We start from the raw sequence: 12869 nt of genomic DNA, 5'->3' as shown, positions 1-12869 counted from the left end.
ATCAGCCGATTCGGCAACAAAACGACTGGTTCGTGGCGATCGATTGACTGCTGCAGATAACTTCAGGAAACTGTACGCATAAATTACCGGATGTAATATGCAGCCACCATAAATTATGCACGAGCCTAGTTTAGGGTGACAACATAAATAATGTCTGCTTATTTATTGAAATTACTGTGTCGTCAATTTTTTTTTCGGGGGCCCTGGAGCCTTGTGTAAAGAGCATTTGGGCAATTATGTAGCCATTTCTTGACAACATAAACCTTTCAAAATCGTTTTTTCGTCACGTATCGATTTGAAAATATCCTAGTCGATGTGTGGCGGTCAAAGAGCTCAATAGCCTCGGCCAACTCGATAAGATGCTCGCCTTGTTGCGCTCGCAGATGGGCGCTCTGACGCTCCGCCCGGCCGCGGGGAGCGCCTTTATGGGTCGTGTGGCACGGGCAACTCTTTCTACGACCACTGTGGAGGGCGAAGCCGCAGCAGTGGATGACGATACGGCCGCTTTCCTGAGCTCCACGTCTCCCGCAGAGCCGCGCACCGTCAAGACCGTTAAACGCTCGATCCGTGCTAGTCCCCGTAAGCTGACGTACCTGGCACAGCAGATTCGAGGTCTTTCGGCCAACGAGGCCATTCTGCAGATGAAGTTCTCGCCGAAGCGCAAGGCCGAAATTTTCCAGAAGACCGTACAGAACGCTATTAACCTCGCCGACATCAAGTACCAGATTGAGCCGGAGAACCTCATGGTTGCGGAGTGCTTTGTAAACAAAGGAACTTATCTCAAGCGTCTGAGGATCATGGGCCGAGGTGCGCAGCCTACTGACTACGATGTAGAGAAGGAGAGGTTGACTGATTGAGTTTTTGCAATTGTTGCTTTGTTGCAGGCCGCTCTGGTGTGATGCACCACCCGCACACCCACGTAACTGTGGTGCTGCGCGAGTTTGACCCGTCCAAGAAGCCGCTGAACCGCCACTTGACCAAGAAGCTTGCACGCGAGAACGCCAAGAAGCAACTGGAGAAGGAGACGACAGCGGAGGAGTAGATGCAATCTTAACAGACGTGCACACATCATGTTTGGAATGCGTTCGTACAAAGTTGATGCTACTGACGCTGCTACTGCGGGGCATTCATGTACGACCGGCACTCCACGTAGACTCGATAAGAATGCACTTCTTGTTTTTTTCGTATGCATTTCGACTTGTCTCTCTGTCTCCAACGGTACTGCATCTCAATGAGATTCTCATAGGGTTGGTTTAGACTAGCCGAGCGCCGCCGCTACGCGGCGGTAATTTAGGTTTACTTTAGATTTTTGCCTTCCCGCCTTCGCTTCGCTTCGGCGGGATAATTAGTCCAAATCCTCTGAGTCCCCCGTGTGCCTAAATCGACTTCTTAAATTTCATAAATCTGCGTTTCATTTGCTACAAAATGCTGAGTTCCCAGTAAGCCGTGTATATATTTCTACCGGTACAAAAGACTGAACCCCTAGCACATACTTACCATGCTCATAAACGCTTACGCTAGTGATCTTGGCAAAGTCTCTTTATTGTTGTTGGCTATCACTGTCTTAATCTTCCACCCAGAAGCACCTGCACTTCAGTCTAAAAACGCTAAATAATATATTTAGTTCAGCGTCGTGCTCGATTTCACGGGCCGTTTCTGAAACCTAAATTGCATCAATACAAAGAATATCTGTCCAGCTTGCATCAAATACCCGCTTGTACTGCCTGGTTAAGCTTGTAATAAACTGACTATTAACCACTTCGCATACCAAACTCGCTACTTTGAAAGAAAATTAAAAGTGTTACGATTTGAATTTTTAATAAAAATATTCAAGCTGTAGCATTTTTTATGCGTTGAAGTGTGTTCATTTTGTGCTGATTCAGAATCAGTCATTAGACACTCGAATCTGTGCCTGTTATGGTTATAGCCTTTGGATATAACGATGCGTCGCAAGACGCCTTGCTGTTGTTGTTGTTGGCGGCGGTATTTTTATTTGATACTTAAACGATGATGTCAGGATGGTTAAACGTAGATTAGGCTTTAACCCTTTCGTCACCCCCATTCATTTCTATATTAAGCCTTACATACTTTAATCAAGTTAAACTTTCAAAACCGTACATCATGTAGGGTTTTAGTATATCAATTGCGAAGGGGTTTGCGAGCTTATTAATCGCATTTGAGAGGGTTTAATCAAAACAGTACATAATGTATGGTTCAGATTGCTGCAATATGATTTGCTGAAAATAATTGACGGCACTGATGATTCGTCGAAAACACACGAAAATCTTCCTTCTATCCCAACATTGGCACAAGGTGCAGTACCGTGAATGACAGCCTTGCCACAGTGGAAGAAGGTGGCGATGCTCCATGGAGGCAGAGTGGATCTCGGAGGTCCAATTTGGACCTCACTTCTGAAAAGCTGCGAGCGAGAGGAGTTAGGAACTGAGCGCAGAGATGGCTGAGCGGGCTTCAAAGCGTCAGCGCAGGTCTCAAGCCAGCAACACACCACAGCTTTCTCGAGGTGTGGCACTTGTATAGTCACTAGACTATAGACTACGGGTAGCAGGTGATAACATGTTTGTTTTTTATTTTATGCAACAGATAATTCTGTGAATTTCAAGGACGTTTGGAAAGTGTTACGCCGTGTGGGATGGTCCTATAAACCCTCGTCGAGTAGAAGTTTGGATTTGCGCTATCGCTACGTTCGTCCTGGAGGCAACCCAAATGGAATAAATGGTCAAGACTATTTCTTGGGGGAAGAAGCACTTGTTGGGTACTTCAACAGTGCGTATGCAGATGAAGCACCTTACGTGAAAACTGGTAACTCGGTCGGAGTATTGCATAGTGCTAATGTAGGTACGAAGAGCAGTGCGATTGATGAGCTTGATGCCCTACAAGTTGGTGCTACAGCTGGAAATGTTGCTTCAATACCTGAGCAAGGAGATATAAGTTTGGATACTTGTGACAAGGACGACGACAGACGCACTAGACAGCTAGATGGTAATCCTGTGGCTCACACGATACCAAAAGCTACTATTGGTGTCGTGGATGAACAAATATGTGTTCATACGTCTACTGTCGATGAACCTCAGCAATCACGTACAAAGTCTACTGTTTCGACTCCAATATGTCCAGTTTGTGAATCACCGTGCTCGACCCAGCGGTCGTGCACGACGTGTGGAGCATTTATGCATCATTTTTGCTCTCATGATGTTTGTGCAGCACTTGAGCTGTACGACCCGGACGGACAGCAGATACTGGATTTTGGAGACGCTTCGTTCTGCAGTAAGCAGTGCTATCGAGAAAAAGCAGCACCGGTCGTGATGAACATGAGTGGGCAAAACCAGGGGGGTACAACTGGGTTGGTTTCGGGAGTAACTACGTCGAGTGTTGCTACATCGCACAGTGATATCCACCTCCAAGGACAATCACAGTCGGAAGGAGTACTAATACGAACGAGTGAAGCCAAGTCAAACCCGCCACCTCTACTACCAGTTAAACGCAAGCCGAAACCAGCAACTCGTAAGACAGACCAACCACGAACAGCAACTGAAGAGAACGCAAAATCACGAGTTAGCAGTACTCGAAAGAACTCAAAATCAGCTGAACGCTCGCAATCGAAAGGAAAACAAAAAATTTCAAACGCAAATGCTACTGCATTTCGTAAAGAACTCGCAATACGGGCGGAAGCTACCGCAAACAGATACGTTGGAGCCAGTGTGGCGTTTTCGCCAGCTGAGGAAACCTGGATGGAGCGCAAATATTATAGCGATGTCGGCTCAACTTATCTGATTGGCGTAGTGACTCGTCACATCCTTGAAAATAAAAAAAATGGTGATGGTGTGGCTGTGCCAACCTTGTCGTTTGAAGTACGATGGACAAATACCGCTTTTCAAACAAAACATCACGTTCATCAGATCGAAGAAGATGTCGTATGTCGCGGCGTAAAACACTACGTGGCTATACATCAGAACAGTGCTGAATTTGGTGAATCTTGGAGTGCGCTTTGCAGTATGGTGCCAAAGTATACGAACATACCTCAACTTACAGATGAATTTGACGAAGTACAAGAAAGTGAATATCGTGAGTGGTCGGTCTTTCGAAGCCAGAAAGAGCTTCAAATTGATTTGTGTCCAGCAGAAGTCGAGCTTATCCAAGGTATGACATTCTCACCTACGGCTTCGCTTGACGAAGTACCAGGCCTGTTTGCTCACCCCGATGGGTCTACAACCACAAAATTACGCGAAGAAAGTAAACATCTTTTTGGAAAAAGTGCAAGCTCGAGTTTCTTTGCGTTTATCCCTATTTCGTTTTGGAAACAAGTGGTGACTTTTTCAAACGGTCGTGCTGCAGAAACCTCTGGTCAACTTGGAGCACCTATTGAGCTGGAAGAATTGATGATATTTCTTGGGATTCAGTGGTACATGACACTTGTCGACAAGGGCGAGATGCGAAATTATTGGTTTGACAATGAAGACTCAAATATTTTTCCTGGACAATCGTCGACAAGTTTGGCTACTGTTATGAGCTGGAAAAGGTATCTATACATTAGAAAAAATTTATCGTTTCGCCCTCGTACAAGTGCTGAGGAGCTGTCGAGTGATCCTGCAGCAAGTATACGTCCTCTGATAACAATTTTGAAAATAAGATGCTGCCGTCACGTTATTCCGGGGCGAGATGTGGCTGTGGACGAAGCGAGTATTGCGAGTAAATCAAAGTACGCCAGGCACATCATCGTCTATAATCCACGCAAGCCGACTGGAAAATATCACTTCAAATTGTATGTCTGCTGCTGTTCGACGACATGGATTGTCCTTGATTTCAAACTTCACTGCTCCAGTGACCTGAAAAATCGCCTAGCAAATGTAATTTCTCCTGCGGAAATAGATCGTCTTGCGGCGTTGACAGAAAAGTCTTCAGAGATTCGGAAACATGTCATTGAAGTCACAAATTCGCTAAGAGGTTCGAGGCGGGTGGTAAACACTGATAACTTCTACACATCGTGTTTATTGCTGGAAAGCCTGAGAACGGTTGGTCTTTACGGGCGAGGCACCGTCCGTTCTTCCAGTAAACACTTCCCGCGTTATACGATGGTTGGGTCGACCGATACTAAGAGAGGCACCATGAAGCAAGGGGTGTGCGTGGAAAAACACATCGTGGCGGCTAGTTGGGTGGATGGATCGGTAGTCAATGTCATTTCAAATGCTGATGACTCGGGTACCACAACTGTATATCGACGGATTCGACAACAGCAGGAGCCCTTTAAAGCCCCAAAATGCGTCAGTGAATACAACACCGCGATGCAAGGAGTAGATCGTCACGACCAACTACGGGGTAGATTTTCTGTGGCCAATGGTCACACGTTTAAGAAGTGGTATAAAAAGCTGGCTATGGCGATGATTGACATCGCGCGATGTAATGCTTACATATGCCATCAAATGGCTCGCCGTAGCAATCACTCGGGATTCAGTGATGGCGAAGATAGTCCGGAATCGAGTCGTCGAGACGAGCACCGTGCATTTGTCGCAAGCCTTGTTCGCGAAATGTTCGATGGAACGTGGAAAGAGTCTCTTAGTGACGATGATGGGATGCTATTTGCCAATAGCAACGATGGACCTACTTCTTCTCTTTGTCATGCTGCTAACACTGCTGTTTCGAGTGGTACCAATGACGTATGCGTGGCACGGGAGTCATGGATAGCACTAAAAGATCGAAGTCGAGCGATGCGTGAGTGTACTGTGTGTCGCTTTGAATGCAGAAATCCAACTCAAAAGACAGACTACTGCGAAAAGCACAAAGTTGCTTTGTGCAAACGCACCTACCCAATCGATAAATCCAAGCCACATCTTTGTCAAGAAGCGTCATGGTCATGCTGGCAGAAGTACCATGGATATTATCTGCCTAATCTGGTCTACAATCTCGAAGGTCATCTCATGCGAAGCTCTTCGATATACAAAATGCAGGCACCTTTCCTCCGATCAAATGCAAGCAAGAGGACTACGCGTTAGGCTCACGTGGCTCACGTGACCGCTGGTCACTAGTTCCGGTGTCGCATCGGTACAGCAATTTGATTATATGAAAAAAAAATGAGAAGTGGATTTATAGATACTTGGTTGGTGCAGATTTTTGTAAGCAAAACTACCCACACTACACTGCAAGCTTGAGGACAAACCACGCTTCGGTAGCTCTCAACGTGAAGATATTATTGCGTCAAATGTCCATATGGCCGGTTGCGAGTCATCGTGAACTGCATTTTCTCCCAGACCATCGGCGAGGTGCAAGTGGCTGCTGGTGGGACGAATTTGCATTAGTCAAGGTGGCCAACGACTAGCAAAGAGGCTACATCCTCTCGCACTGTTCCGTGCCTGCCGACAAGATGAATTGGCGTTTGACGAGCAGCGTGTGTAGCAATCGCTGCAGGTCCAACACAATGGACATCAGTCGGAAATTCGCAGTCTAATCACCAGCCACACCGTGTACAAACCGTCGTAGTAGCTACCGCGCATGATTGTTGTTGCCGCTGACGCTTCGTGTTCACATCGGTTAGGGAATGCAGCGGCCAGTGTAGCAACGGTATCGCTCCAAACGGGCAGCATGTATGACTGACGTTCGGCGCCCATGTAGCGTTAGCATCGTACAGCGTGCGGACCGGCGTGGCGACAGCGACTTGTCGGCGTTAGCATCTTATGTGTGGACCAGCGTGACGACAGCATGGGAATCGAGCAGCATTTCCACCAGAGATTTCGGTGGTGTCAGGCAGCGTGCAATGGTAGTGACATCGGTCAGTGTCAGGCGGCGGGTGGGTTAGCAGAGATGGGTGGGGGCAGTCGGTATGAACCCGAGTGTTCACAAGAAAGGAAATTGCGGAATGAGACTCGTTGGGGCTTGGCGCGCGCTCGACGCCCCCGCACGCGAGTTTGAATCGTTGACCCTCCAAAGCGGCTTGTTTCGCGCCAAAACATTGCGAGCTTCAATGTTGAAGTCACGTTTTCGCCGATGTCCTCGGTTTGACCAATCAAATAGCATTCCGATGATTCTAGCAGTCTGATTGGCTAGCAAAGTGATCTTTAATATACGCGTATGGCTACCTATTTCGATTATGGGTAGTACCTATTTTTGCTATGAGGACCAATTACCTTGCAGTAGTTATACCCGACAGCGTATGCTCCTTTGTCGGGTCCGTTTTGACGTAGAAAAGCGTACCTGAGGAAATGTAAGCCAGTAGTTCTGTGGCTGTGCGCTTCAAGACCATCCTCAAAAAAGGTAATCCTAACTTTGATCCTGGAGGTAGTAGTTAGATCTCTACCACAGCATGTCGTTCGCCAATTTAAGTAGTAGTATGCTCTTGTGTTTTTGAAATGACATCTCCAGTTAACTTTTTAGGTACGTTTTGGTTGGAATTGGCCATTGCTATTTTTTCGTACAATGATCTTTCGAACGGTCTGATTGGTCGGAATCACGTTCGGCACTGTTTAATTTCCAAAAAAAATGCGTTATGCAGAGTATCGTGAACGCATAAAAAGACGCCAAGGACAGTAAACAACGCCACGTGGTGCAGGCATCATCAGCTACAAGACACAAGCGTTTGCTGGTGGCGCAGCAACACACATGGTGCGCCGTTGTCGTCATCATGACGTCCCCCTTGGTGTCGATCATCAACCTGTCGATGACCGCCATCTCGGGGCCGGACTGGGCAAGGAATACGAGTGTGGCGGCGGCTCCTCTGATATCGCCGCCACACTCGTATTCTTCGCCCAGTTCGAAATCATCGCCTCTTCCACGATGCGTGCACCGCTATGTGGTCGCCGAGGCGCACGTCGGTAGTCGCTGTAGGAGGCAAGTGTGCGACCCGATTTTGGAAGGCAGGCCCTCACATTCGTAGTGCTGAGCGTTGATTCCTCAGTTGCAGAAGTCAAGTAGCAAGTAGGTACCCTGTATGGCGAAGTGGAAATGCACCGGCGTTGTGGGAACAATCTGAGTAGAGCGGTGATCTGTGTGGTGCTGTGTTACCACGCGCTCTGGTATAGTAAATATCGTTTTGAGTGTTGAAACTATTGTCCTGTGTGCTGCTCTGGATCGATCATACGACAATTTGACTATCATACTCTGCCCTCATGTCACTGTATATGAACCAAATTGTTTATTTTTATTATTATTCGAGCCACAGCTCGTACAGGTTGCCTTTGCCTCATTCAGTTTAGGTATTTACGCAAATAATACCGTTCTTCCTCATCCCATTTCTCTAGCCGATGGTAGGGTTCGCTTGGAGGTAGCACATCATATGTCAAACCGACAGGTTGCTCTTGCTCCCACAATGGCGATCGATAGTAGGCACACTTGCTGCACGTGCATGGCTCTCGTATATCCATATATTCGAACTGATCCGCGAGAATGTCAATTTCGCTCATCGCAATCCATAAGTTATTAACTTCGCTGAATGCGTTCTCCAAGATTTTACCTTCATTCCAAGCTCGAGCTCTCTGTTCGGTGCTTCGAACGTCTGCTAGCTGGATGTCGACTTCAATTTTGACATCAAGCATCTCTGCTTTTTTGACAAGAAATGTTTTCAGATATTGCAGTCGGTCACGTATCATTTCGGTAGTTATCTAAACGTTGTAGTAACGAAAAGGTGTTAGTACCATCATAACATATACGAATTTAAGACTGGTCTTTCGTACCTCTGAAAGCTCCATACACAGCTGCAGCCAGCGTACCATCCATACAAAGTGATGTCTGTCGTAGCCGCTGTATGGATCCTCGGAATAGTTGATGTTCATAACGTACATTTCCTTTACCGGCAACATCTCAATAAAGTCATCAACGTCTTTGGTTGAGTGGAATACATTCTCAAAAACCTGCAATTAAAAAACGTTTGCATGTTAGCAGTTGTATCCATGACACCCTCAGTTTGAATGTTGACGCAGTACTCGATCTTTTGCTGGTATAAACACGGGAAGCAACGAGTCAAAGTTGAGTCTGCGGTGGCAGCTGAAATGAACAAGCGCGTCTTTTATAACGATCGGTTTGTAAATCTGCTCTCCATTGGACGCTGCAACTCCTGCAGTGAAATGTAGCTGCAAGACGTGTATGTCAGTAAGAAAACTAGATTCGCTATTAGCACCACACTAGTTACCTCTGCCTTGTCGAGGCGCCAATCCATTCAGTGAATTCCAAGTTGCTAGTGCCAAGTAGATAGCTGTTTTGGAAATGAAAAATGCCAGAATGAGAGAACATCATCACCTGAGTCTCCTAACCGCAAGTTGCAGTTCAGAGACACTTCGTGGTGCAGTCTGCAGCAAGGAAGGAAGTTCGTATCAAGTAGCTTCTTTACGTTGCAGTTGGAACCAGCAAATACTAAGAGTAGTACAATCGTACCTGCCTAGTATTAGATATGCAGGTACACCACTGCAAGTGGTATGGATTCGAAAAAGTGTGTGTTTGGTGAGAATCTAGAAAACAAACAAACTTGGAGCTGTACTTATCGAAAGGTCGCTCAAAACAATCTAGAAGAGTATGACGTGAAAGAGCGAGCTAGTAAGTTAAAAATGAAGTTCATCTAGAATCAGCATGTAATGGCCGGTAACCCTCATCTTGAACATCTTTGCGTGGATCAAACAGACTACGTCAAGAATGTTGGCAACTGCGTGCAGTGGCAATGAACGTTTAAGCTTCAATGATGCAGCTGTCACCACTTCCACGCGCGGGGAGAGGGAGCAGAACCAAAGGCAGCGTTCACGACCGACATGTAGTAGCAGTGACAATACGGTCACTAGCAGCCGCGTCGCGATGGATTCCACGCAGCAGTTGTAGCAGCTGTTGAGTCGGAGATAGCGGCGTCGTCGTCATGTCTCCCAGTTTGCTGTCGATCACCAAGCTGTCGATGGCTGTCGTCTCCGGCCCTTTGGTAGCAAGCACCTCGTTGCTGTGTCTCCTCCGATATCGTCGCCACACTCGTTTTCATCGCACTGGTAGCAGTACTCGCCTCCTCCGCATATGCACGCACCACCACTACGTGATCGTTTACCAGTAAACTAGCAAATCATCGCACAAGATTGTTGTTGCCGTAGCCGTTTCGCGTTCACATCGGTTACGGAATGCAGCGACCAGTGTAGCAACGGTATCGCTCCAAACGGGCAGCATGTATGACTGACGTTCGGTGCCCATGTAGCGTTAGCATCGTACAGCGTGCGGACCGGCGTGGCGACAGCGACTTGTCGGCGTTAGCATCTTATGTGTGGACCAGCGTGACGACAGCATGGGAATCGAGCAGCATTTCCACCAGAGATTTCGGTGGTGTCAGGCAGCGTGCAATGGTAGTGACATCGGTCAGTGTCAGGCGGCGGGTGGGTTAGCAGAGATGGGTGGGGGCAGTCGGTATGAACCCGAGTGTTCACAAGAAAGGAAATTGCGGAATGAGACTCGTTGGGGCTTGGCGCGCGCTCGACGCCCCCGCACGCGAGTTTGAATCGTTGACCCTCCAAAGCGGCTTGTTTCGCGCCAAAACATTGCGAGCTTCAATGTTGAAGTCACGTTTTCGCCGGTGTCCTCGGTTTGACCAATCAAATAGCATTCCGATGATTCCAGCAGTCTGATTGGCTAGCAAAGTGATCTTTAATATACGCGTATGGCTACCTATTTCGATTATGGGTAGTACCTATTTTTGCTATGAGGACCAATTACCTTGCAGTAGTTATACCCGACAGCATATGCTCCTTTGTCGGATCCGTTTTGACGTAGAAAAGCGTACCTGAGGAAATGTAAGCCAGTAGCTTTGTGCCTGTACGCTTCAAAACCACATCCTCAAAAAAGGTAATCCTAACTTTGATCCTGGCGGTAGTAGTTAGATCTCTACCACAGCATGTCGTTCGCCAATTTGTGTAGTATTATGCTCTGGGTTTTACAATGACATCAGAAATAGTTTTTAGGCATCGTTTGCTACAATTGCTCATTATGTACTTTGGTTAGGCAAGTTGATTCCTCCAATCGAGGAAAGTCACCACTTTTATATCATCATGGAACTTAGTCCTCGTGGAACGGCACGCATTAGCGAGATATTTGAGCATTTGACTGTTTAAACTCACTCAATGTTTGAATATGTATGTGTATTTTAGCTGTTTGACCGCGTGAAATCTCGGGAAAATGCGTCTCCGGAAGATGAAGTGAAGACTATCATACGCATGTTGGCATCGTTTGCTCAGTATTTGCACTTTCACCGTATTTCGACTACCACATTTACTTCGAAGTATCATGTTTCGTACTAATATATTACAAAACCTACACTTTTACAGCAAACAATGTCAAACTAGAGAATATCCTGTTTGAGATGTTGGATAACGGCGGACAGCTCAAACTTTGCAAATTATGGGGCACTTTCAGCTGCTCTATCACTATAACGGTGGTAAGTAGTGGAACACCGCTGCATATTGAAGCACACATAGTTTTCTGAGCAAAAAATGCGTAGTTTTCTGAGAAATCTACTGCCACCGTTGGGCAATAGCTGGTAATAGCTATTGCACAACGGTGGTTGTAGATTTCTCAGAGCACCTTCTCATAATTTTTCTTGTAAGGCCTCATTGCTCGCCCACACAAACCAAAAGTCATCGTCGAAGCCGAAGCTGCAAGTGGTCGATACTATGCCACCTCTAACGCGGCGCAAAAAGAACGCTAGGGCTTGAAATCGACGCCTGGATGGGTCTTTTTGGCGCAAACGTTTACAGCACGAGAAAGTCGACCCTGGAAGCAGCGACGAAGAAGACGTTGGTGGCATCCAGTATCGCAACCGACAAGGCGGGCTATTCGCAACGCGGAACGAACGCAACGCAGAAATCGAATACGAGATCGAAAAGCTATATGCTAAGAGATGGATCAACGACTCCACCTTCTATCTGGTACAATGGGTAGGTTATAACGAGCTCACGTGGGAGCCGGTTACCAATCTACCGTGGCAAGCTGTTGCAGCATTCGAGCGAGAAGTGATTGCATCAGTGTGGCTCTACCAGTCTACACGGGGGCGACGACGCAAACTTCGACGTGAAAGCCCAACTCGCCGCAGTCGTCGCCTCAATCCACGAGATTGAGCAGGGGTTCTCGCAACTTAAGTTCTGGATTATTGAGTGTTGTGCCATGGATAGACAACTGCATAGGAGGATGACTGGATGTAGCGGAGCTGAGCGTGCCAAGTCGTAAGATGTGATCTAGTATCCTAAACTTCCGGAATTCAGCGAGAAAGTTGCTAAGCGTACGATTTCTTTTTGTATCAGATTCTATGCAGTATTGACGCAGGTACCAGAATTCTACGTATTTCTGGATAGGCAGTTTCCTACGATTTAGCCCACTCTAATTTTCGTGTCAGATACAAGACCTCATTCCTCTGGCACCGTTCGATTGGAATTCAAGCGCTCCAGTCGACTCGTAAAATGGCGCCCAGTCCAAGTTCCAAGATGAAGATGTCAATTACTGCGATCGTTGTGCACTTGTCTATTTGGTGTCGTTCGTGTCAGCCGACCATAGTTCCCGTGGTCGACGATGGCACCTCGGACGAGTTCAATGTGGCCAACCGCAGCTTCCGAGCTGGAGATGATCATATCTGGACTCCTCTGGAGAAACCCGACGGTGTCAATGGAGCTCTGGAGCTTTATTCGCACAATATGACGCCTACCAAGTGCGATGACGACGGAACCTGCTGCTTCTTCATCAAAACTGTCGATGAGGTCAATTCTAGCCATGTATACAACATGTATACTCACCTCCCAAGAGATCAGTCGTCAACAGCTCGGCCGAGGTACAATCCACAAGAACTGAATCGAGGTCCCATCATGGAGCACGGGAAGTATGGTCGGCTGACACGAACGACACCAAATAGACAAGTC

General features: G+C 47.1%; 2 protein-coding genes across 2 annotated transcripts in view; both read left to right on the top strand.

Moving 5' to 3' along the window:
* Positions 1-319: 319 nt before the first annotated feature.
* PITG_00523 (uncharacterized protein) lies at positions 320-1042 on the top strand (the record flags this gene model as incomplete). The annotated part of the gene is made up of 2 exons (XM_002909068.1): positions 320-807; positions 885-1042. The coding sequence occupies 2 exons, from the start codon at positions 360-362 to the stop codon at positions 1040-1042; spliced, it is 606 nt and encodes a 201-aa protein (XP_002909114.1).
* A 10319-nt stretch (positions 1043-11361) lies between these two features.
* Positions 11362-12869, top strand: part of PITG_00522 (uncharacterized protein) — a gene marked incomplete at both ends in the record, with an annotated part of 4075 nt that continues 2567 nt past the window's right edge. Inside the window, 3 exons of the mRNA XM_002909067.1 lie at positions 11362-11398; positions 11669-11897; positions 12353-12661. Coding sequence (XP_002909113.1) covers positions 11362-11398; positions 11669-11897; positions 12353-12661 — 575 coding nt within the window. The remainder of the gene's footprint in view (positions 11399-11668; positions 11898-12352; positions 12662-12869) is intronic.

The sequence above is a fragment of the Phytophthora infestans genome, genomic scaffold (genome assembly GCF_000142945.1).
Source record: "Phytophthora infestans T30-4 supercont1.1 genomic scaffold, whole genome shotgun sequence".
Classification (NCBI taxonomy): domain Eukaryota; phylum Oomycota; class Peronosporomycetes; order Peronosporales; family Peronosporaceae; genus Phytophthora; species Phytophthora infestans.
The sequence above is the reverse complement of the archived record's forward strand: the minus strand, read 5'-3'. Positions and strand labels throughout refer to the sequence as shown.